At 38.6% G+C, this 23,805-nt stretch overlaps 1 protein-coding gene across 9 annotated transcripts in view; it reads right to left on the bottom strand.

Annotated features, from left to right (window-relative positions):
* LOC139612544 (intermembrane lipid transfer protein VPS13B-like) overlaps positions 1 to 20,569 on the bottom strand; it is a 325,396-nt gene extending 304,827 nt beyond the window's left edge. For 8 of the 9 annotated variants that reach the window (XR_011686577.1, XR_011686578.1, XM_071468183.1 and 5 more), the window contains exons 1-3: positions 20,434 to 20,569; positions 19,154 to 19,312; positions 15,530 to 15,673 (exon numbers count right to left, since the gene is read on the bottom strand). Coding sequence is in view for 7 of the 9 variants with exons in the window: in XM_071468183.1 (XP_071324284.1) it covers positions 15,530 to 15,673; positions 19,154 to 19,300 (291 nt within the window). In the remaining 2 variants the exon portion in view is untranslated. The other variant, XM_071468181.1, reaches the window with a different exon arrangement.
* Between the last annotated feature and the right edge of the window lie 3,236 nt (positions 20,570 to 23,805).

Raw genomic sequence — 23,805 nt, 5'->3', positions numbered from 1 at the left:
AGTGTGGGCAATGAGCAACTCTCTAGAGGCGAAAAATGCCTTTTCAGAAGGAAGCCCTGGGACAAATGAAGCCTGCCTCAGCTGCTGCCGGGTAAACTGATCCCTTCAATGCCACACCAGGGCACAGGACGGGGAGGGAAGGATGGAGCGATAGAGAAGGAGAGAAAGACAGAAGGGCCAGGGACCCGGTATGGGGTGGGGGTTTCTTCCCCTGCAGGCATGTCAACTCAGCTGCTGAACAAAGATGACGGTGGCAAAAAAGTAAAAGAGAGAAGCGAACAAAGAGATAAATGGAAAAAATAATAGTGTGAGAGAAAGTGAGACAGTCAAACAAAGAGTGGTTGTGAAACAGTAAGTGAGAGTGACTTGGAGATAATGAGACCGAAACAGAGGCACAGAAAAAAGGAGCAGGTTCTGGCAGTGTGAATGACAGGTGAGCTGGACCCCCTACTCAGAGGGTAAGTGGGCACCCATGGAGGGTTAGGGCACAGGAAAGCCAGACTTGACCTCTGTGCCCTTACAGACGTCTGGCTCAGTCGGGAACCAGGAGGCAGTGTGTTGAGCCTGTCTGAAGGGCCGACCCTCATCTGAGCTGCTCAGCACATCAGCTGAACCCCAACACCACCACCTCCAACTCTTAGAAACTGCACCTCTACAGATACTGTCACAGTTTTCCAAGTACAAACAAATTGGCTAAAGCTCACTCTTTGGTAAGTGGAACAGATATTTTAACAGCATGATGAAAGGACACTAATAGGACATAATAACTGACACTGCCAAATTCAGTTTTACTTTAAATGAATATGGTTCAAAGGCATCTGTTTAAACTGTTTCAAATATAAGTTTAAGATTCATTTTATAACAATTTTAGACTACTGAAAATAATACTCGGTGTAAAGTGCAGAAGTACAACAAAATAATGGTTTTACTGCAATTTCTTGTCATTTGAGGTTTTCTCTTCAACATATGTTGGCAAAGCAAAACAGAATTGGCAGAGTTTGTTTTTATTGCCCAATTTCTGGAAAATAAAAAATGACACTTTCTTCTTTTCCCTCCACAAATTACTAAGCAATTTCTCAATTTCAGCCAACTACACTGCCTGTAACTGCCTGATCTTTGAAACCCAAACATTTTTAAAACTGGTCAATTTCACACAGTTTCAGCAGATTAATGGGAGCATGCAGAAGACCATTTCTGGATAAACACACTCTTTGTTATTGTTGTTTTTCCTCTGCAGGCTGCTGGTGAACTCATGCTGACATCAAAGCAGCAGGCCTGGAGATTGGAGGCCAGACAGTGGAGGGCTAACACCTACGAAGTGAGAAAATACATGAAGGTAACCCAATAGCTCCTTATCTCAGAAAAATCCCTCCTACTTCAAATAATTGAGATACACATACAAACACAAGCACACACACTGGGCCTGACAAGTAGAGACCCTGTCCCCCATGTCAGGGCCCACAGAGCACAATCCTTGGGAGGATCTAGCAGTCAGATCTCCTCCCTCCCTCTCACAAGCAACACATTTTGTCACATATAACTTTCTTCAAACCTAAAAGAAAACCTCTCTAACACTGGCTGCCCAGAGACACTGCAGATGTGATGGGTTTCAAATTGTTTTTCAGGAACAATACTAAAGACATTCACTGCTAACAAGACACACTCCACATTCAGCAGTGCACACTGCTATGATCTTGAAGCAGTGCCTGTTCTCAGTGCTACTAGTTGTCTTCTCAACAACTTTTTCTCTTTCTCCTGTCCTAATTCCTTACTCCTCATCATCCTTTTCATCCTTTTCACTTCCTTTCATCTTTTGTCTACAATCTATGACCTTTTTTATACAGTTGATTCTAGTTTGAAGTCATCATCATGTTCATTCCGTTGCTTACTCTAGACTTTCTCAACCCATCAATAACCAGCTAGATTGAAGCTTGTTTTAACAGTGATGACCCTGGTTCTCATTAGAATGGTTTCCAGCTGGCACAAAGAGGAATGACACAAGAGAAATTGTTTACTGTTTCAAACATACAGTCACAGTTTGGGATGGTTCCAGTAATGTCAAATGGTATGCAGCCACCTCTTTTACACTTAAGCTGCTCGACCCATTGATGACGACCCCACTGGAATGTAAGAGAACAGAGCTCATCACATTTGACTCAAATGACCTTTTCTCTAACGTTCCTTGGCTTCGAACACATCCATCGGCTCAACTAAAAATTAGCTGCTAATGGGTTTTTAATGAAACTGTAACAAATGTAGAAAGCCATTACACCATGATTAAAGACAGGGGTTTCATTTTCTCCTCAAAATGAGGTAGGCTAGAGAAGGCTGCTGCCAGCCAGAACAGTAAGACAGAATTTCCTCACATTCATAAAGTATTTTTTATACAGATAAAATCACATTACACTACATATATGCACTAAAGACAAATACTCATGCACATGCAAACAACACCACACACAAAATAGATGTACAATCTCACACAACCTAAATATAATGACCCATACTCTAACAGCACAGTTGAGTCGTGCAGCTGGAATCCATGGCAGACTGGAGGGATTAGAGCCCGAAATGAACCCAGATGAATATCACATCGTGTGACATACTGAATAATTATCTCAATGAAAACAGCTTATTACAAATATGTGGTCTCTCTCTCTCTCTCTTTTCCCCTCTCGTCAAGTAATTAAATCCACAACTGAAAAAGAAAATCCCCATCAACAATGGATGTACTGCACTAATGAAATATTGCAGTCCTGAAGTGTACACAATGTGCTGCATTACTTAAATTGCACTGGAGTATTCCTTAGTCTTGTTTTTCTGAACAAACAGTCTGAGTAAGATCACTGAAAAAAAAAAGTGCAACTTTAATACTTTGTCAAAAAGCTCAGACGTTTATCTCGATAATGATTAATGTACAATTACTTCTTTATATGCTTTTTTAAAACACTTTAAGCACAAAAAGTTCTCAGACAAGGTCTGGACTGTAAATATGCTGAACTTATGAAGCACACTTAGATTAAGTATTTATGGGTATTTATTGAATATTTTGAACAGTTGAAATCAAAGCACACATGACTTGAAATGAAAACATTTTTGAAAAAATGTTTTCCTGAAGTGTTTGCATTTAACTTTTTGTCCAGAGTCGTCTTCACTGAAGCCAAAATGTGCCCAAACGATAGAAAGGGCATTCTTTTTAGGTATAAGCTACTCAGATTGAGGTTCAGTATTTGCTCTTGTGTCATCCATATTGCACGCTTTACTCTGAGTGAACGCAGACTAATATTAGTTGGATGGGGTGGAGGCAAGCGACTAATAACGTGGTAGTATCCTTTTGAGGAGACAGTTCATGAAATCGCGCACTGGGGAAGTATTAACTGACATGAGCAAGATTAAGTTGGTGAGAGGTTCATTTTTGAATATGCATGTGTCTATGAATAAAAAATACAACACAATAATGCAACTAAAATGTTGATGTAATTTCAAAAATGTATAAACATTCAACAGTCTCCAACGTTTATTAAAAAAAAAGCCAATAAAAGATGGCAGCACAATTATGAAATGTATAGCTAAAATGAATGTGCTGCTTCCTAATATCAAAAAATAAAGCTATCATGATTCTCATATAAAACTTTTGTCACCACACACTGCTGCTCTGGACAGTCTGTAAAAACATGTATCCAACCTGGGTTTATTTGAAACTCTTGTTATTTTCTTTATATTCAAATGAATGATCTTTAATTCATGATATTCAAAATCTTCATTTCTACGTAATTTCTGCAACCACAACAGAGAAGAGACAGGCTTGTGGGATTTCTTTGGAATTATATTGGGGGTAAGGGGGCATACCAGAATACCCGAAGCATTACTTAGCATATTTCATCCCTGTAAACCCTAACAGTGAAAGCACTAGGTTAATTTTCCAAGTGTAAGCCTTCTTTCTGTGTTTCAGAAGCTCAAAAATATAACATGTTCATTGAAGAGGGATACAGAAAAGATTCCAAAGCATCTGCCAAAAGGAGAATGCACAATTACAAAACTATTTCACAACGACAGCACTGGTGATGTCATGTTGGAGGCCTCTGCCAAGAATGCCTTCACTGTACCCAAGTCAAACTGGCTGTGTTTAATATCTGCCTCAAGCATGCCCAGAATAACAACAAACAGGGATCCCAGCTACAGACCAGACCCACAGGGAGTAATATAAGGACTTCTGACTTCTCTGTATTTCATTTGGACATCTTGTTCAGCCATTGTCCTTGCATTATCTTCACCTGATATGATACAATTAGCTGCGGTTGTGGTGCATTTCTTTTACTAAGGTACAGCAAAGAACTTTAAAACATAGTGCCACACTCTAAAACCTTAACTGTATGGAGCTAAACACCAGGCCCTAAGCTTTGTGTCCTCCTTGAACCTCTTCAGCATTTTACAGAGGTTTTTACAACAGCATCTCAGTAACTAATCAGTACAGCTTGTTTTCAATTACAGTGACCCATGACCTGTTTAGGTGCTACAGTGGACCTATTGCATTCTGTAGTGCAAGACATTTTCTTTAATCTTACAAGAAAATCTTAGGTAATGCCAGCAAAAAACAATCTTTTCTTTACAGTACAGTAGCTGTTCTGCTCCAGTTAAAGTGTGCATAATTCTCCATTAATCTAGTAAATCTCAAAGCCAGTGTATTCATGCATGAAATCAGTTTCTTTGTTACAAAATTGCTTTTTTTTTACTGATTATTTCCCCACAACAGTAAACAGGTTAGCAGAAAGATATGACAAAGTAGAAGGAGAACTGAGGTCAGTGCTCTTTAAGTTATAGTACCTCCAATCCTAGGACTTGATTAAAAGCCAAGAATCAGGAATTCAGACAGGCTAGTGACTAGTCCTGATGTAGGTGCCGTGATGGAATTTGGAACCTGGCTGAACAGTCAAGATCACCGCTGTCTCCATTTTCTTTTCATTGGAGCCCATTCGCATTCTGCCCAGCGACCTCTTGATGTTAACATACCATGTGCCTGCTGGTCCCTGCTCAGGCACTTATGCTATTATTGCACTTGACATACCTAAATGTTGTCTCACTGGTGAAAGAAGAAAACATTAAGTAAAGGAAGAGGGAGAAAAAAAATGAAAGAGAGGAAAGCGTGAAAACAAAGTGAGAGCACCACTGGTTAAGAGAACAGAATGCCAAGACAGAAAATAAGAAAAATACAAGTGAGACAACAGAAAAGTGGAGGGAAAAAAATCAAAAGACAGAGAATGGGAAAGAGGGAGAAATTATTCCTGATTTAGATCTGAGAGGCTCTGGTCCTTCAGATGTCTCCATCAGCTAACCACAAGCCTGGGCTGAGCATGTGAGGCATGCTGCTTACACTGGCACAGCTACCCCCTAATGCTAATAACTGCAATGTGTTAGCTACAATAAAACACTCCACAGAGAACCCCGATGTACACATACACAGGCATGTGTAAAAAGACTCACACATCTTGTTCAAGTCACATGTGACACACATAGTTATACCCAGTCCCTTCCAGCAACCTACAAACAAAAAGCTGTTGGCTTTGAGCCTCGCAGTGTAAAAATGCCCACAAGCCAGAGGTTTAACTTCAGCTTTCTAATCGAAATAATAAGTAGTCCCTGATTATTTTCCCAATTATCTATCACATGATAAATTATTTCAGCTACCATGTTACTTACCTTCATGATAAAAAAATATTTAATAATTATTACAAATGGTAAAGAAAATGAGCATCCCTTAGAGACATATTTATCTTCTTTCTATTTTGGTGAGTTCCTGGCAACCTGTGATCAAGACCCCATTAAAAAAAAAAAAAAAAAGGCATTCATCTGTCAAAAACTGAATCATCCCTGTTCTGAGCTTTGCCCATTATGTCATACACAATATTAAGCGCATTATACAAGACATAAGCACCCCTTGAACGATGTAAGCACCAGCCTCCAAGAACAGTGCAAGCAGTGGCTGGGGCTACTCTGACAACTTAATTGCACACGTGAGGTGCAGCTGGAAGGCACAAACTATAGAGGCCTAAGTGTTCTTGGAGAGCATCAATGTTCTGAAACCACCAAGATAGAATAAATCAAGCAGAGAAAAATGAGAGAGGACTTTCCCTCTATGTTGAGAAATATCAAAGCCATATTGCAGTGCATGAGCATGCAAGTGGAATGTAGCAGGCCTTACGTTTGCATAGCTTCTATGCACCAGGATCCAAAGCAAGTGAGGTACTGTCAACATTCATCAGCTTACCTGTCAGCCTTACTTTGGAAAATAATCATTTCAATTGCATCCTTGTAAAACTTTGTAATCCAGTCACTGCCCAGAGAGCTCAGGTCTTTTACTGTCTTCATCAGTGTTACCAAAGGAAATGTTTCATGTTTCATTTCTTAAATTAAATTTGCATAAGGCATCAATGACACAAGGCCTGGTAAAATTTCATAGATTACAAGTAAGATTTGAAAAGGTTTCATTATGGAGAAAAACATTTTATAATGGGATTTCAACATTTAAAATTTGAACGTCTATAATACCTGTTTTATGCTAATGTCTGCAGTATAATGTCTAATCTTGCTAAACTTACATTTCTGAGTATATGACTACATCTTGCAAAGCTGTATGGTTGGAGCAAAGGATTAACCCTTTGTCACTGCTCAGGCTTGTGTGGAGTGTTTGGAACAACGTTCCCTGTTGTCTATAACAGCCTCTGGACTGATTTTTATGTAAAGGATGTGATATTTCTGCTCCTTCCCGAGTGCCTTGTCTCAATGTCTCTCTTCTGCTCACCTACAGCACCAACAGTGTGCAACTCTAGCTAACATTAGCTTAGAAATGGAGTCCACTACCATCAACAAACGACCAGTTCTCAGCATTACACGGACACCAACACAAACTCAAAATGGGCATGAAAAACTAAAACACGTTTTATCTAGTGAAGCCCTTCTGGCCAAATGACCGACATCAAAGGAAACTAGGGTCAACATTGGCAGGGCGTTCGATTTATGTAGGGACCTTCATTTGGTCTTGGCATTTACATTTTTGAGGCATTTATCCATTGAACAAGTAAATTTCCTTTCACTTGACAAGGTACAAAAATCACTCATCTGGGTAAAAGTGACAATAATTTGCCTTTTTCATTCTGTTTGCGAATACAGAATTCAGACAAACAGTTGAAAGTATCCAAACTATGTCAACATATACAATGATTCAATTTCTAAATTTTATTAGAGTGGCCACAGTAAAACACTGTTTGTTTGGATTTTCAGTCAGTTTCACTGATTGTGTTATTTTGCAGCCACAGAGGCATATTATAAACTTAATTTTAAATCACAATATGTCAGTAATTAATTTTCATTACTTTTTATTTACAGTCAAGCCATTTCCCTGTTAATGGCCTTTTAATTTGATCCTGAATTGTGAAGCACTTTGTAAAGTCTGTTTCAGTATGAGCTCTATGATTATACCATAAAAAGCCAAAGCAGTGCATAACAGACATGAGTAAGGGCATTTCTAAATCCATTCATGGATAATTGTGGGAGTGGAAATAAAGCTTGCACATGTGCACCCATTTCCACAACGGTTGAGATGTATAAATCTGAGGAAAAGTATATGTATTGTCTCTTTGATTTGTGTGGTGCAGCTGTAACGTTTCTACTTCTTGGTGCTTTCCCTGGCATGTCGCTGGGCTCTGAAGGAACATTACTGCCACTGTTCTGAGATAAAATGTTTGAACTACAACTGGTTCCTACACTGCAGAAGACTTGGATTGACTACTGGTCAATCAAGGCATTCTGAGTTGGACATAACATGGGGAAAATAATGCATTCATTTCAAATCAGTTCTTATTGTAACATTTATTCGTTTAACTAAATAGTCGAGTAATGAGTGCATGGATGAACACAAGGTTTTAGAAATACAGAGGTTGCGCTTGCTGAGGGCATGCTCTACACAGGTGCATTTTAAGAGGTGTTTTGAAGGCAAAAATCAAGTGTAGAAGCCTTGATGTCGAGCCCTGTTTGGGGATCAAAATCAACCCTGGAGAGTCAAATATAGTTTATAGTCTCCAATATATTATCTATCAAAATGATGCTGGTCAATCACATTCAGTCTTGCATATCACTAACTGTTTTGGCTGAGGCTCAGGATGCTAGCTCTATGAAGTGTGAGCATGTGCACGAGTGCCATAAACAGCATGCTGACTGCAGTTCACTTAACGGCCACCAGTGTTATTAATAAGGGTTTTCTGAACGTTACATAATAGAACGTTTAAAGCCATGGCTAAAAATCCTAAGCCTTACTTCTATCTTTTCAAATATTAATTTAAGTTTTACAACATGTGAAGGTGACATTACCTCATACTCCCTGATATCGCCATGATACTATTTCTCAAACCAGCATCCAGTTATCTCTATTCTCTAAAGAGTTGCTATGATTAAAAGAAAATGCAGCATGTAAATTATCATGTTGGTCATTTTTAAGAAGCAGTGTCAAGCCAGGCTGATTCACACATTATTTCTTGTTCTTCTCTCTCCCACCATGGTGAGTGAGATGTTATGCAATTATTCACATTATATTCTTCTCTTACCCACACATTACAGGGGCCCAGGCTGACAAAGATAAAAGCAAACTTTACCAGTTCTGGCACTCTCTCGGGTATGTGGAATCTAACTCAACTACCAACACATTATGTAGAGCAGGGGAGCTCATTTTGAAACGCACTAGGATCAGTATTCCTCTGGATTTAAGAATCATTAATCATTACATATAAAATGAGTTACAGAAAGAACAGATTACTACTACCACCTATCTATAGGAGTGGATCTAGTATTAGAAAAAATACTAAATGTTTTCAAGTTTTACACTCTACCAACCAGTTTGCTACTGACTAGATCTGCATACATGATTTTACTGATTAAAATACCCTGGCATCATCATTTCTATAAGAGTGGAATTATTCATAGGTCAAAGAGGTGAGGGTCTGATAAATGGAGCACACTCACCCTGAGACATATAGCAGAGACCACCCACAGTTTGTCTAACATGGAGTCACACAAGCCTACCTTTCTCCTCTGAGAAATTACATACAGAGGCACCCAGTTACCGGGATACTCCTTTTTGTAACTAACTAAGAAAAAAAAAATCCCTATAAAAATCTGGTTAGAACAATTACATAAATAGCAATATAGAAAAGAATGTCTTAGTCTACAGCCTTAGCACCCAAAAAACAAACCAAAATAAAGTCAATTAAATGACAGTCAGTTGTGTCACACTGACAAAGAGTCCGGATGGCCTGAGAGCAGGGATTAAACTGTGAAGAAGCAGCGGCTGTCCAGAGTGCATGGATCATCAGTTGACTCACTGGATGAAGGAAGCTGATGGGTTTAATTTCCCCCCAATTGCTTTCCTGTGTCTGAGGACTGTCTGAGGAGCTGGAGTAACCCTCAACCAAACCTCAAAGACAAAGCAGTGTAACGCTGTGGGTTGTGTAGCCTTGGCTGACTCACAGGCAATGGTGGCTGGGTACAAGGCTCTCCGCTGGAATTACACACTTGTGCGTAGCCTTCAGCAGATGCTTTAAATCAGTTTGGAATGCCAAACAGAGACCAGTGCAATGGGTCATTCTATACTAAGAACTTGAATGAAAGGGCAGACAAATACAGCATGGACACCGTTATCTCCCACACCTTGTCACATTTCAGTGCAATAAGCAGTTGTTTGAGGACAAATTTGTAGATGGGTCATAAAACAAACCGAACAATGGATGAGAGCTTTTGGGAGAAGTTTACATGAAGATCTTCAAAGCCATGAAAATACTGCAATTTTGTTAAAAAATAGCCAAACACAAACACATATATAGAGACCTAAACACATAGAACCTTTCATAGCTAATCCCAAGCACACACACTCTGATAATCAGTCTTCTGTCTCTCTACAGTTTTCTTTGTCTCTCACCAGAATGCATGCTCTGGCTTCCAACCTGCCTGAGGAATCCACAGTGTGCCAACATTACTCCATCCTTTTATTATTTACAGTCAGAGATGGGTTTTGTTACTGCTTCGGGGGTTGGATTCAAGGAAAATAGACTCACCAAAGCTTCATGTCTTCGCCCTCTGTCTCCTCAGTCTTGAAGACAAGGCCCTGCTGAGCTGATGATCAGACAGATTTATGGTGGAATCTCTGTAAGCCATTTGCTCCCTGCGAGCCGGAGAATCAAAGGCAAGATTTCCGGATGGCATTGGGACAGAGATTATCCAGTTTGTGCTATCTGATTGCATACTTCCACAGGCTGTTTTCTTTTACTTGTTTAACTTTTTCCTTTATGTTTTCTGACTTGTGAAAGATGAGTCGCACAGGGACAAACAGACTTGATCTCAGTCTGTCAGAGGAAACACACTATGGAGGCTGACTGTGAAGGTACAATTGACTGCATGTTTAATGTTGCACTTACAGGCACCATTATAACAATACAGGCCTTGTTTTTTTCATTGTCACAACGTAACATGTTCACTGCAAATGAAAATTACATATCTCAACTTAAACCACAAAGTAAAGCATAACTACAACAGACCACTACAGCAGTCTCCACACAGAAGCTGGCAACATCTTCCTATTTAGTAGGTTTCCCATTTAGTGGGTTGTGGATACAACCTCTGGGTGGCAAAACCACATATTAAAGCAGCAAGATCCAGAGTGTAACAAAACAACAGCATCTGAAGTCACAGTGTTTTAAAACCCATGTGTTGATATTCAAAATTCATGCATCACATCTATAGATTTCTGTTTAATTTTCAAAGTCAAAGCAGCATTTTTTGTCTAGTAGGTGGTAGCTTTAGTGATGGAATAAAAACTTGGGTTTTTTAAGAAGTCTTCAAGAAGGGGTTCCCTAATTCACATGTATTACCCATTATTTAGAAGCAATGAGGTTTAGTGGTGTAAGGACCTAAAAATAGTTTGGAAGGAATCTAACAGAAGAAAGGGCCTAGTTGGACCATATGCCAAACCAACAAGTCTCAGAGGCACCTCCCCAAATCATCTTGAGGCAATGCATCAATCAGAACCTCCACATCAGTGGCAAATGCACTCAGCGGCCATAAAACTCCCAGATCAAGCAGCGATCTGAGCCAAAACCAGAAAGGCTCTCCTCAGTAAACCCAAGCCCTTATCTTTGTCTCATAAAAAATAAAGAGTGCCTGAGAGTGTTATGATCCACTGTAACAGTTATCCAGCCAGTTCCTCTCTGTCTTTGCTGATCACACCTCATCCTCAACATCTGGAGCAGTTTACCAAGATGTCAAGAAGAAAAGAGAATGTGCCCATAATTTTGCAACATTACATCAATGTTAGCTGTTAGGTCTTTCATTAAAGCCTCAGTTCAGTGTTGCCTGTTTCTATTATTGCTACAACTAGTTACAAATACAAGAACAAAACTCCTAAAACAGCCACACAATAAACTGTATCTCCTAGCAAAGGTTTTATCCATCTCCTCATTATAGGGGGAAGCTTGAGGGCAGTAATACCATAAACCAAATGCTCAGCATCACATACCAGCTTTAGTCCACCACATCTGAGCTGAAAACAAAATGAAAAAATGACACCACCTGATGAAGAAAATTAAATACACCAAATACAGAAAATCTGTCCTGAATGTGAATAGGCTGGTGTGAAGCTGGTAAAACTGAAGATTGCTGCTAACTCCTTCCACGAGATTTCTATGGGGCAAATATAACAGATACCTTGTGAGTTCTATTAATAACTCCATATAGGCTCTGTATATAGAATGACAAATCACAGTTTTATCCTGTGCAGTTACTGACATTTTAGGTCGCTTTGTAATTTACAGTGAGCTCAGCTCAAACTATCCATTCGCATCAAGTAACTCGAGGAGACACAATGAGAGTGTGTTTGCACAAGAAGAAAGACGTTTAAAGCTGACTACTACAAAACCCTTTCATCCCCATGACCAATTTCCTGTTACATACATTAAGCTCTTAGGCATAGACCAGAGCTTGGTCTAATTTCACATCGTGCACACTAATTAACTGAAGTCATACAAGAACTACATCAAATTACATTTTTTAACTTAAACTGAACAAAAAAATATAAAGGCAAAAGTATCTGAAAACGTAATAAAGGTAGTAGTGACTTGAAAGCATGTAAACTGTCTAATTTTTAAATAAAAGAAGTAGCACTGACACCATAAGTAGGACAAGAAAGATATCTAAGCTTGCATCAGAGCACCATACGACTTCAGGACACAATAACTCACATATAAAAACTAATTTTGTTTGTAAATAGCCTCCAGTTTGTAAAATTAATGTCAAAACAAGTTGACAACATTTTTTTCTATTACCATACTTTCTGCACTACAAGTCCTCATTACATCTTATTTTAAGTAATTACACTGTCAGCAGGAGCTGTAATCTCCAACTGCTGCTGAACTCCCAAATTTCCACATTTGCTGGAAACTATAATTGAGAGCTGCTCTTGGTGCTTTGCAGATGGGTCCTATTGAGCAATCTCAATATTACCCAGTTCCTCTCAAGGGGAAACACGAACATTAAAAAGGTCCAAATAATTCCGGTCAAATTACACAACCCTTAATGAACTTCAAAAGATGTACGGATGTTTTTACAGGCCAGCGCGCCGGCTTTAACAGTAATTATGAAAACAAACCATATTAATGATATCATTTATCATTTCCACACTTTGGCCACATGAGGCCCACCACAAAGTTCCTGTCTCTACTGGACAAAAGAAACACTAGTAATCTACTTAAACTTAAAGTGTAAGATTTTCCACACACAGATCAACTCTCTTTAAAATCCTGTGGGCCATAACCCAAATTACTTGAGGGCTTCAAGGAGAACTGTCATGGCCCAGGTTCTGCATGCACCTATGCCAAACTCCTTGCATCCCTGCTAGGATCTGATTAAAACTGGAACTGGGCCTGACATGTATATGAATAGAATATCTACCTTTCAGAGAAATATAATCTTGTTATTGTGAGACTAATGCGACAAAAGCCTACAGACCTTTTCCTTCAATCAAGGAAATTCTTTTTGGGCTGACTAAAGTGGGAACTGCCCCCACAGAGATAACATAGCAAATATTGCTGTTTTTTAATGTTCTAGCAATGCTGAATGTGTAATAAAGATGAACTCAAGGTAATACAAGATACCGCTTTACACAAATCCAAAGTAATAAGAAAATTGGCTGCACTTTCTTGGTTTAAGAACACAGTAGTCAGTCTCCTGCCTCTCACTCACATAGGAGAGAAGTGTAGCAGCTCATTTAAATTCCACACACTAGAAGGACTTCTGTTGTATGTCTGGCTTTGCTCCAAATTATGTCTCATGGGTGTGCATACCACTGAATTATTTGTCCAAATGTCATTTGTAATTCACCAAAAATCTTTTCTTGACTAGAAGCCTTTTGCAAAACATCTGTAACAAACAGCTGTTTTGAGACTATATGCATTACACCAGTGCCTGCATTGGTACATGGGTTTAAGCTGTGTATGAGGCATAAAAAACAAGTTTAAATTTCCACTGAACAAGAAACCTGATCGCATGAGCAGTAGCCACCTGCATAGTATGATATTTAACATTAGTTCTGGGCAGCTCAAGTGTTACAAATCTTTTTGCCGCAGTCTATGTAATTAGCTGTAATTGACTTCCCTTGAAATGTGTTTCTTCTGCGACATCTGGCCTTGAAACCTCAACCTCCCCATAAAGGGCCAGTGCCGAGTTACACTTTCAATTTTGCAAACTGCATGGGTGGCAAAGGTAGGAGCAAGATCTTATGCAAAATTAAATCTAAGAAAAATGGCTTTATACGCCACACTTCAAAAATGAAATTATTTATGACTTAACTAAATACACTAATATGAATATTTCTCTTGGGATAATTGTTCCCAGGTTTAAGCCCATGATGATGCATGATAGGGCTTAAAGTCATTTTTATTGATAATCTACAATGTCACAATCTCACTCTTGTGGCTTTAAGGTGCCATGTGGAGTTTTCTTGTAAAGAAAAAAACTTTTGCATCGGAGTAGGAGTAGGAGCAAAAACTGCACACGGTGCCTTTAAGCAGCCTAATTTGACAGAGATGTGAAACAAATTTTGTTCATGAGAAGCATTGTTGAGTGCTTGGGGACCGCATAAAAGAGAGAACAATGACAGGCTAAAGATGGAGTTGGCAGAGTAGTAAATAGCACTGATCAAATTCAGTAAAGTGTCCTCCAGAGCTTCTCTGAATATTTCTGGTCAGTTCAAATTCAAAATGTGCTCTTCATTGCAGCCAGTCATTATATCACTTGCCAATGTGCTAGCTTTTGAAAATGAAGATAGCCATACAAATCCAAATCACTCTTTTTAAAAGGCATAAAGTCATCACCTCGCCACAATGAGGCAGTGATTTATTTGCCTGTGTTTCTTTTTCATCAGAATAATTAAGCATTTATAAACAAGACAAAATCAACTGCTGTCTAACTATGTCAAATTAATTAGTTTTAAGCCCTGGCTATGAAGTGCTTTACCACACTATAGCCAAATCAGATTAATACAATTGAGTTCTTTCATTAGCAAGTGTGGCTAGTTCATAACAAATTACAGGATCAAGACTCAAATTCAAAATTCGTGCTTTTGTGCGGAAATAATTGGCTGTCATCATGGCAGCTCTTTACAGATGGAAAGCTTTGAGATCAGAGTTCACAGGCCAGAACCATCTGTCATATTGATTCAAATCAGCACACCTTGCCTAACCACTAAACTAACGTTTGCATGATGGCATGACTAGCTCAGAAACAGGATTTCTTTAAGTTTCTCAAATCTCTGGAGCTCAGCCAGAGTGTCCATCGGGTTCTTGGTCACCTCTCCTACCAAGGCCCTTCTCTGCCGATTGCTCAGTTTGGCCAGGTGGCCAGTTCTAGGAAGAATCCTGTCTCTGAGCTCTGTAGGAAGTTCCTTCTTGATCATTATGGAGTATTGAGTGTAGATTGATGAGGATTTTTTTTTTTTTTAGCATAAGACTGCAACAAAACTAAATGTGAAGAACTTGAAGGGGTCTGAAAACCATGTGAATGCACTGTAGATTTTATGCAGGTAACTGATGCAAATACAAGACCACATGACTGGAATTGTATTTGAAATGCTGAACACTTTAGGATCCAGCATAAAATGAAAATGAAATGGTAGGTTATACTTTTTCTTCATGTGATTTTATACTGGTCAGAATTACAGTATGGCTTTGTCACAGCAAGTCCACAAGCAAGCATGGTCAGAAATCTCAACATGTTGTTTAAAAAAATAAATAAATAAATCAGCATTTGTTTATTCAAAATAAAGACCATTACAAAACTTCTTGGAAACACAGAAAGAAAAAGGAACGAGAAAATGAAACGTAGCTTTGGCGTGAAGAGGAATTTCACATAAATAACAGGAAGATCTGGTCAGCGCTGTTTTGGCCCTGTGGGGAAATCAAGGATATAATGCTTCTCATACCAGTAAAGAACTAACCTGAGCTCCATCCCTCAGCTTGAGAATGCACTCCATGGTGTTGATGGTGATGACTACAGGCTCTGAGCCCAGTTTGGTCCAGGGTACATGGATACGCAGTTCGTGGATATGACCGCTCATGAATGTAAAGGGTAGCTTCAACTCCTATAAATATGCACAGATACAAAAGATAAAAACAACAGATAACTATTAGAATAATCTTTACCACAGTAGTACATATGCAATGCAGACAACATTGAAGTTAACGCTTCAAGACTATTTGTACCCTTCATCCATTTATTTTCTAAACAGCACTTTGCAACTAATATTTGAAGGATAGTAAAAACAACAACTACATATTAGATGTAGGTCCCACTTTTAACAAAATCAGTCAGATTTTCTCAGAGGCAGACAAATCACCGTTCTGCATCTTGAACTACTCTGTGAGAATGAGTCCCATGAAACCAGACTGCCTACACGCAGGCTTAACATGCCTCCTCCATAAGTCTAAGCCAAAAAACTAATAACTACCCATATTTCTCTACAGTATGTCTGCTCAATAACCTTCACAATGTTTCACCAAAACATTGCTCTTTGTATTAAGAAAATGGTCTCTGATTGCACATACTAAAAGTGGTACTGTCTAAATAAAATGCAATAAAACAAAGGAAGGACAAATGCCAAGGTTTTGACATAGCGTTACACATCAAATGCTAACACAATTCCCACTGTCAGTTGGCTTAAAGCTGCTTCCAATAAGAACTTTCATCACAATCTCTGTTGGGTTAGGTAGTGTTTTGGTCTGCTCTTCAGAAGCAGTCAGAATCCACTCAAGAGAAATTCTTTCAACTCATGGTAGATTGATCTAATCCAGACATTACAAGTGTAAAAAACAGAACACTGTGTCAAAATAACACTGCAGAGGAAAATATCACAGTAAATCTATCAAACTTCCTCCAGAATGACCATAAAGATACAGTGCCTTGCAAAAGTATTCACCCGCCTTTGTATTCTTTCTATTTTGTTGCCTTACAACCTGGAATTTAAAATGATTTTCAATTTGACTTTAAGTAATGGACCTACACAAAATACTCCAGATTAATGAAATTAAATGGGGAAAAAAAACTTGTTTTAAATAATTCTAAAAAATATAAAAATGAAAAGTGGTGCGTGCATATGTATTCACCCCCTTTGCTTTGAAGCCCCAACCATTACCTTCATAAGCCACATAATTAGTTAAATAGGATCCACCTGCAGGCAATCTAAGTGTCAAATGCTCTCAGTATATATACACCTGTTCTGATAGCCCCCAGAGTCATCACCAGTGCAACACCACTAAGTAAGGGCTACCACCAAGCAAGCAACAGCATGAAGACCAAGGAACTCTCCACACAGGTCAGAGAGAAAGTTGTGGAGAAGTACAGATCAGGGTTGGGTTATAAAAAAATATCCCAAACCCTGAACATCCCACGGAGCACCATTAAATCCATTATGAGAAAATGGAAAGATTATGCCACCACAACAAACCTGCAAAGAGAGGGTTGTCCACCAAAACTCACAGACCAGGCAAGGAGGGCATTAATCAGAGAAGCACCGAGAGGCCAAAGATAACCCTTCAGGAGCTGGGCAGCTCTACTGCAGAGATGGGAGTAGCTGTCCACAGGACCACTATAAGTCACACACTGCACAGAGCTGGGCTTCAGGAAGAGTGGCCAGGAAAGAGCCATTGCTTAAAGGAAAAAATAAGGCAGACCCTTAGGAATTTGCCAAAAGGCATCTTGGAGAGTCCCCAGACATATGGAAGAAGGTGCTGTGGTCAGATGAGACCAAAATTGAACTTTTTGGCCACCAAGGATAACTCTATGTCTGGTGCAAACCTAACACCTCTCATCATGCTGAGAACACCATCCCTACAGCATGATGCTGCCGCCACCATGCTTCACTGTGGGGATGTTTTTCATCAGCAGGGACTGGGAAACTGGTCAGAATTGAAGGAAAGATGGGTGGCGCAAAATATGGAGAAATTCTTGCAGGCCTGTTTGAGTCTTCCAGAGATTTGAGACTGGGACGGAGGTTCACGTTCCAGCAGGACATTGACCCTAAACAACACTCCAGTGGTTTAAGGAGAAACAGTTAAATGTCCTGGAATGGCCCAGTCAAAGCCCAGACCTCAATCCAATTGAGAATCTCTGGTATGACTTAAAAATTGCTGTACACAAGCAGCGCCCATCCAACTTAAAGTAGCTGGAGCAGTTTTGCCATGAAGAATGGGCAAAAATTCCAGTGGCTAGATGTGCCAAGCTCGTGGAGACGTACCCGAAAAGACTTGCCGCTGTAATTGCTGCAAAAGGTGGCTCTACAAAATATTGACTTTGGGGGGGTGAATAGTTATGCACGCTCAGGTTTTCTGTTTTTTGTCTTATTTCTTGTTTGTTTCACAATAAAAAAATATTTTGTATCTTCAAAGTGGCAGTAAATTTAAAAATACAACCCCCCCGAAATTCCTTTTAAATTCCAGGTTGTAAGGCAACCAAAGAGAAAGAATACCAAGGGTGAATACTTTTGCAAGGCACTGTACTTTGTTTGTGTCCAGCTGAACAGCATTGCTGCAGTTTTTTCCTATTCTAATAAAGGCAATAGACATTAACAATACTAAGAGCGAATATTAAGACCAGTGTTTAATGTTGTGACTGATTGGTGTATAGACACTGTAACTAAGATGTTGGCACGACTGAACTGAAAAAAGTATTGTAGTGGGGCACATGCTTATCCTCCACTCATGAATTCCTTTCCAAACCTTTTACTTTATTCTATGTTATTAATATTGTTAGTTTTTACAGTCTAAAACCTGATTTTATCGTAAAGACATTTAGTAGTGTTAGCACTGTCATGTCTACATGCTAGTTATAGAAGTACACTGGATTCACGAGAGAAAAACGTTTTGAAGACCTTATCTGAGAATTATGAGATGAATATTTTGGCAGGAATTGTAAATCTTTAAAACTTGCTTGAGAATTATCAATTAATCAATCAATCGTCAGGTTTTTAAGATTTCTTCAGTATCAAAGTAATTCAGTGATAGTTGTCAGTACATCCAATGGTACATCGCAAAAAGGAACTATTAATAGCTAATTTGATATACTTAATTTTTGCAGCCCACAGTGTAATTGACTGTATCCATGGCAACATTATATTTTGTTTTCTTGTAAAAGTTTACATCTGTTCATAGAAGGTGAGACTTTTAACTTTTAATGTGTCATTTCCCAAAATACTTGTTTATTTTTTAACCAGGTAATGCCTTAATGCCCCTGCCTTCTAAATTAGCCATGATTGATAACCACCTTAACCTTAGCCTCATCTTTCTAACTATGAGATATGGACCATATGGACCATTAAGTGTGTATGATTATAAAACCACTTTAGTTAATATTTTTCCCCTCTAGCAGCATTGAGCAATACCTCGTAACTATCATTCATCAGAACTGCATGGCCATCCTGCAATCAAAATGACCACTTTGCCTTATTATGTTCAATTAAATGTGAAAATACAATGTCCGTCATCCCAATAAATATATGTTCTTGTAAAAAAAAAAAAAAAAAAAAAAAAAGTTAAAGAAAGTAGAGATTACATTCACTATACAGTACCTGTTCCAGCACATCCAGCTTCAGGTCCAACTTGCTGAGCACAACATCTCCTCCCCAGAGAGACAACTGCAGGTCAGATGGCTTCAGATTCTTAATATACTTGTTCACATAGCTCATGAGGAGCGGCGTGACATAGGATTCCAACATCTTGACCCTGTCCTGAACACACATCAAACATTGAACAGAACATTGTGACATAATTCAACACTGTGTTTATGTATACACTGCAGTGCTAATGTATTAAATTTCCTCTTGCCATTATGACTCCACTGCTTCTGAAGCTTAGGCCAGAGAACAGACATTTTCTCACAGCAGCATATTTTGAAATGCACAAGAGTGCATGTGAAATTAATAACATTAATGATGGCTGCATTGCATTCAGGTGTGACAGTTCCAAGGCAGAAGTATATGCCATCTCACTGGCATAGTTTATAGGGACACTTAAATGGAATGGAGCCATAATTAAAGATATTATGCACATCTGTGCTTTTCCTGTTGACATGACAAGTTAAAACATCAGTTTGAGGCCTTGCTCTATTAGCTCATATTCCACTAATATGTAAAATTTGAGGTTATAATATAGTTATAGTTTCATATTAGCGTCATGCTGCCATTCAGCACAAGACTATATGTTACAACTCTATATTCAACTGAGTACATTGTCATGGTTCCTACCCCCAATAAGCAAAAGAAAATCCTATTTAACTGGCACTGATAACGTAACGTATATACATCCTGACACGAAAGGGTGATAAACATTACATATGCATTTGAAGACTGACAATATTTTAAGTTATATCTAGGGATACCGAAGTATTAATTACATTCGGTTGAACGCTAAACCGATGCAAATAATAATATTTGCGTAAGTTGCAGTTCAAGTATTAACTTCTTAGTGGTTCTACTTGGAAGTAGTAGTTTTCACTGTAGTGCCTTATTTAGCCTGTATGCTAATGTGACTTCACTTTTTATGCCTGCGACAACAGAGAAAAACGCTAGCAGTAGTTAGCTACTATATGTCCAAATGAATAGCAATGTAACTAAATATAACTTAGTGTTTTAAATGAAACCACGCATGGCTACGTAGTAAGAAATTTTACTTACTGCGAAGTAGTTAACGCCAGAGAGGCTAGCTATGCTCTCCTGTCATTCTAGCAATTCTAGTCTACACCACAGCAGCAGAGAAGCTAAGCTAACTGAGAAGAAGTCGTCCTAAGTTCGTTCATTTCAGATGACTTATACGTGTGGCCACAGGTAAAAATAGAAAAACCTCTCCTTACTTGACTCCTGTTTGTATCCTGTAGAGATCTCTTGAGTTTGAAATTTAATATAACCCATACATCTCGTTACCGTTAGCTACATCTCTCAACGGCTTCTGCACAAACGTCATCAGTAAACACCAACGCGGCTTCCGTATGCCTGGTGTTGCCTTTCGTCCCTGTAGGACATTTGCGCTTCACAGTTCAGTACATATATACGACCCAAAATAGTGGCATGCGAAACACTAGGACTTACCAGTGATACATGAGTGGGTGATATGATATTTAGAGGACTGACGACTAAAAATAAATCCATGAGAGCGTGAAGTAGGCTAAATACCTCATTCATGTTATATCGTTCTAATCAGGTTACTGTATTATGTGGTGCCATAATTCTATATTAATGAAATGGAATAATAGCAGATTGTTGTTGTTGTTGTTGTTGTTGTTGTTGTTGTTGTTGTTGTTGTTGTTGTTGTTGTTGTTGTTGTGTATGTTTCAAAGTCACGTTTATTTGTATCAATGTGCTTGGTGTCACGACAAGAACTCTCTCTGTGTAAGTAAGTATTTACGAGGAGCTCACGAATGCATCATTCTACGTTATATTCCTGATTTCTCTCGCATGCCCGTAGCCCTTATATGGCGGTGGAAGCTCACCTTTGCCGAGAGGGTAGAGAATAAACTTCACAATGGGCAGCACCTGAATAGTCTTAGTGTGTAGGCTACTTTTTCCTGATTTTTTTAATACGCTATGTCGTAGGCTACAAAATTAAATCAAAATAGAGAGGTAAATAAAACTGATCATGACTGCTGAAGTAAAAGCCATTAAAATTAGATCTTTTTTTTCATTTGTTATTTTAGGATCACGGTTGACCTTTGATTCAGAAATCACATGGCCTATTAAATAAATACAATATCAGAATTTAGGAATAACATGGTTAAGCTCCATCTTTACTTCATTAGAATACTTGGACACACCAGTAATGTCTGTGGCCAAGGGCCTCTTGATCAAATCTATATCAAATCTTTCTCTCCTATCATTTTAGTTTCTGTAGTTGTAACGTTAATACCCTGGAGTTGCCACTTTTTAAAAACTTTTAGACTTTTTTAAATGGGTAGGCAGTATTAAAAATACTGGCCAGAAAAAAACACAAGAAGAAGTTAACCTGCAAAAACAAATAAATCCAAATGATTGTGCAGCTTAGAAAACTTTAATGGATTTCTCAAATTATGTCAATAGGGGCAGTGGAGCTGAAATTAAAAGGTCAGTGGAGTGCAGTGGCCTGCAGTTAGTGCAGGGTGGGCGTCAGATCCAAGTGCTTGGGAGTAGTAGATTCTGGGAGAAGTGGAGTCTGCTTCAATATGTATTTCCCCTTACTTCAACCTGGACCTAACCCTAGCCTTACCTCTAACCATTCATGTCTTATGATGCTTAACCTGGCCCCAGTCTTACTCTAATCCTAACCAGTTATCTCTGCCTACTCCCAAGGTTTGGAATGTGATGTTTACCGTCAGTGCAGTCTTTCCCTTGCCAGCTAGATAAAGCTTCCTGATGACACAATCCACATAGGCCGTTGAAGTTCACCATGTGACTGTCCACTCTTTGCCCACTGTGCACTTGCGTGCGTCAATGCATGTGTGCAAGCACGCACACACCATTACTGTGATTATTCTGAACAGTTCAGTGCGAGATGTGCTCAGTAAAATAGCCTATATTTGATACCATGTTCCCACACATCCTCTCTGTGTCACTCGGTCTTATGTTCCTGCTGAAGAGAGTTCAGTTCAGTTGATTGATCACTAAGTATTCACAATGTAGCTGCGTCATCAGGCCCACTCCGACATTCTGGATGTGTAGGCCTACAAACTGCGGGACCTTTGAATGATTTCAACCTGCGTCTTTAAATCCAGTGTTACGTTTAAAACGAGGATGTGGTTTTTTCTATTGTTGTTCTATTTAGACAATGTGGTTCTCATGAACAGATAAAATTTCTGGTTTTTACCCCGACGGAAAATATTTCCAGTCCAGGACTACCAGAAAAATCTGAGTTGAAAAATAGACAAACTTGCTGAACAAGGTCCGTTTTCAAATCCGTCAAGGCGTCAACACATTAAAAACATACTCAGACAGTTAAAAGACTTGTACATGACAAAATGTACCGCAGCCTAGTTTTGTTCCCAAGTCAAAGGACTCCAGAATTGTTGAAAATATATTTTCTTTTTAAATGATATATTTTCATTATACATACCTGCACATCATTACACATACAAAAGCCACTTATTAGTCGCCTTTAGCCTCATACTAAGGTCACAGGCTTCAGAATTGTTTTTGTTTATTTAAGTTGATTAGAATTAACTAATCTAATTAGTTCATCACAAGATAATACAGACTTAAATATAAATTTCAGGGATAAACTTATACAAAAAATGAAAACAAACTATATACAAAATAATAATACGAATAATAATAATAATAATAATAATAATTATTATTATTATTATTATTATTATTATATTACTCATAATAATGATAATAATACCACGTAATATCTATCATTATTATCATCATTATTATTATTATTATTATGCATGTAAATAGCATTCATTCATCATCTTTTTTACATTTCCATCGTTTGTCGGTTTTGATTTTTATGTTTTGATGATGAAACATTAAGCTTTTTTGGTGCCACTGTTATTATGTAGCTCACTTGCTCTTTGTAAATATGAGCTTGCTCTGCTTTGACTTTGCACTTTGTTGCCTTTCCATTTAGAAAGTAATTAGGAAAATACTGGCCTGCAGTGCGTAATAAACTGGGTCTTAGTTAATGGCCTTTCAGCAGCAATGAGCGCCTTGCTGTTATTGTAATCACTTGTTCCAGGCCCTATTTCGAGCCCATTAAAGATAAATGCATTTTTTTCAAGCAACTAATTGCACTGTCAGGTGAAAACCAGGCTTTTAAACAAGTCCTCGGTAGCAAGTGACGGCTGGTGAAATTATGAAACAACAGGCCTGAAGGCCAACACTGAAAGACAGGGGAGGACGGAATCAGTGGGAGAGAATCTTACTTCAGCGAATAATAATAAAAAAAGATTATAGATGAGTTCATCCTCACACAGGCCGCTGCTCTGATGGTTAATATTCAAGCGCAATTTGGTCCGATCAAAGGTTGGGTGGACGAAATCCAAATCATGGAAATTATATCTGCGTTTACACAAATCTTTCTAAACCTGGGTGTTTAAATGTGACGCCCAACGCGCTCATCTGAACTGTAGCGTGTAAGTTAATATTTAAACAGCTCAGATTTGAGTTCGTGGAATCGACTTGTAGGCTCAGCTGAGTGGAATTGATATGATGTGTTCAGTAATTGTTTGGTTGATCAGGATCTGACAGAA

The sequence above is a fragment of the Trachinotus anak genome, unplaced genomic scaffold (assembly GCF_046630095.1).
Source record: "Trachinotus anak isolate AG129_WGS33_773 ecotype Australia unplaced genomic scaffold, CSIRO_AGI_Tana_v1 ptg000032l, whole genome shotgun sequence".
Classification (NCBI taxonomy): Eukaryota; Metazoa; Chordata; class Actinopteri; order Carangiformes; family Carangidae; genus Trachinotus; species Trachinotus anak.
This window is presented reverse-complemented; position numbering and strand designations above follow the sequence as displayed.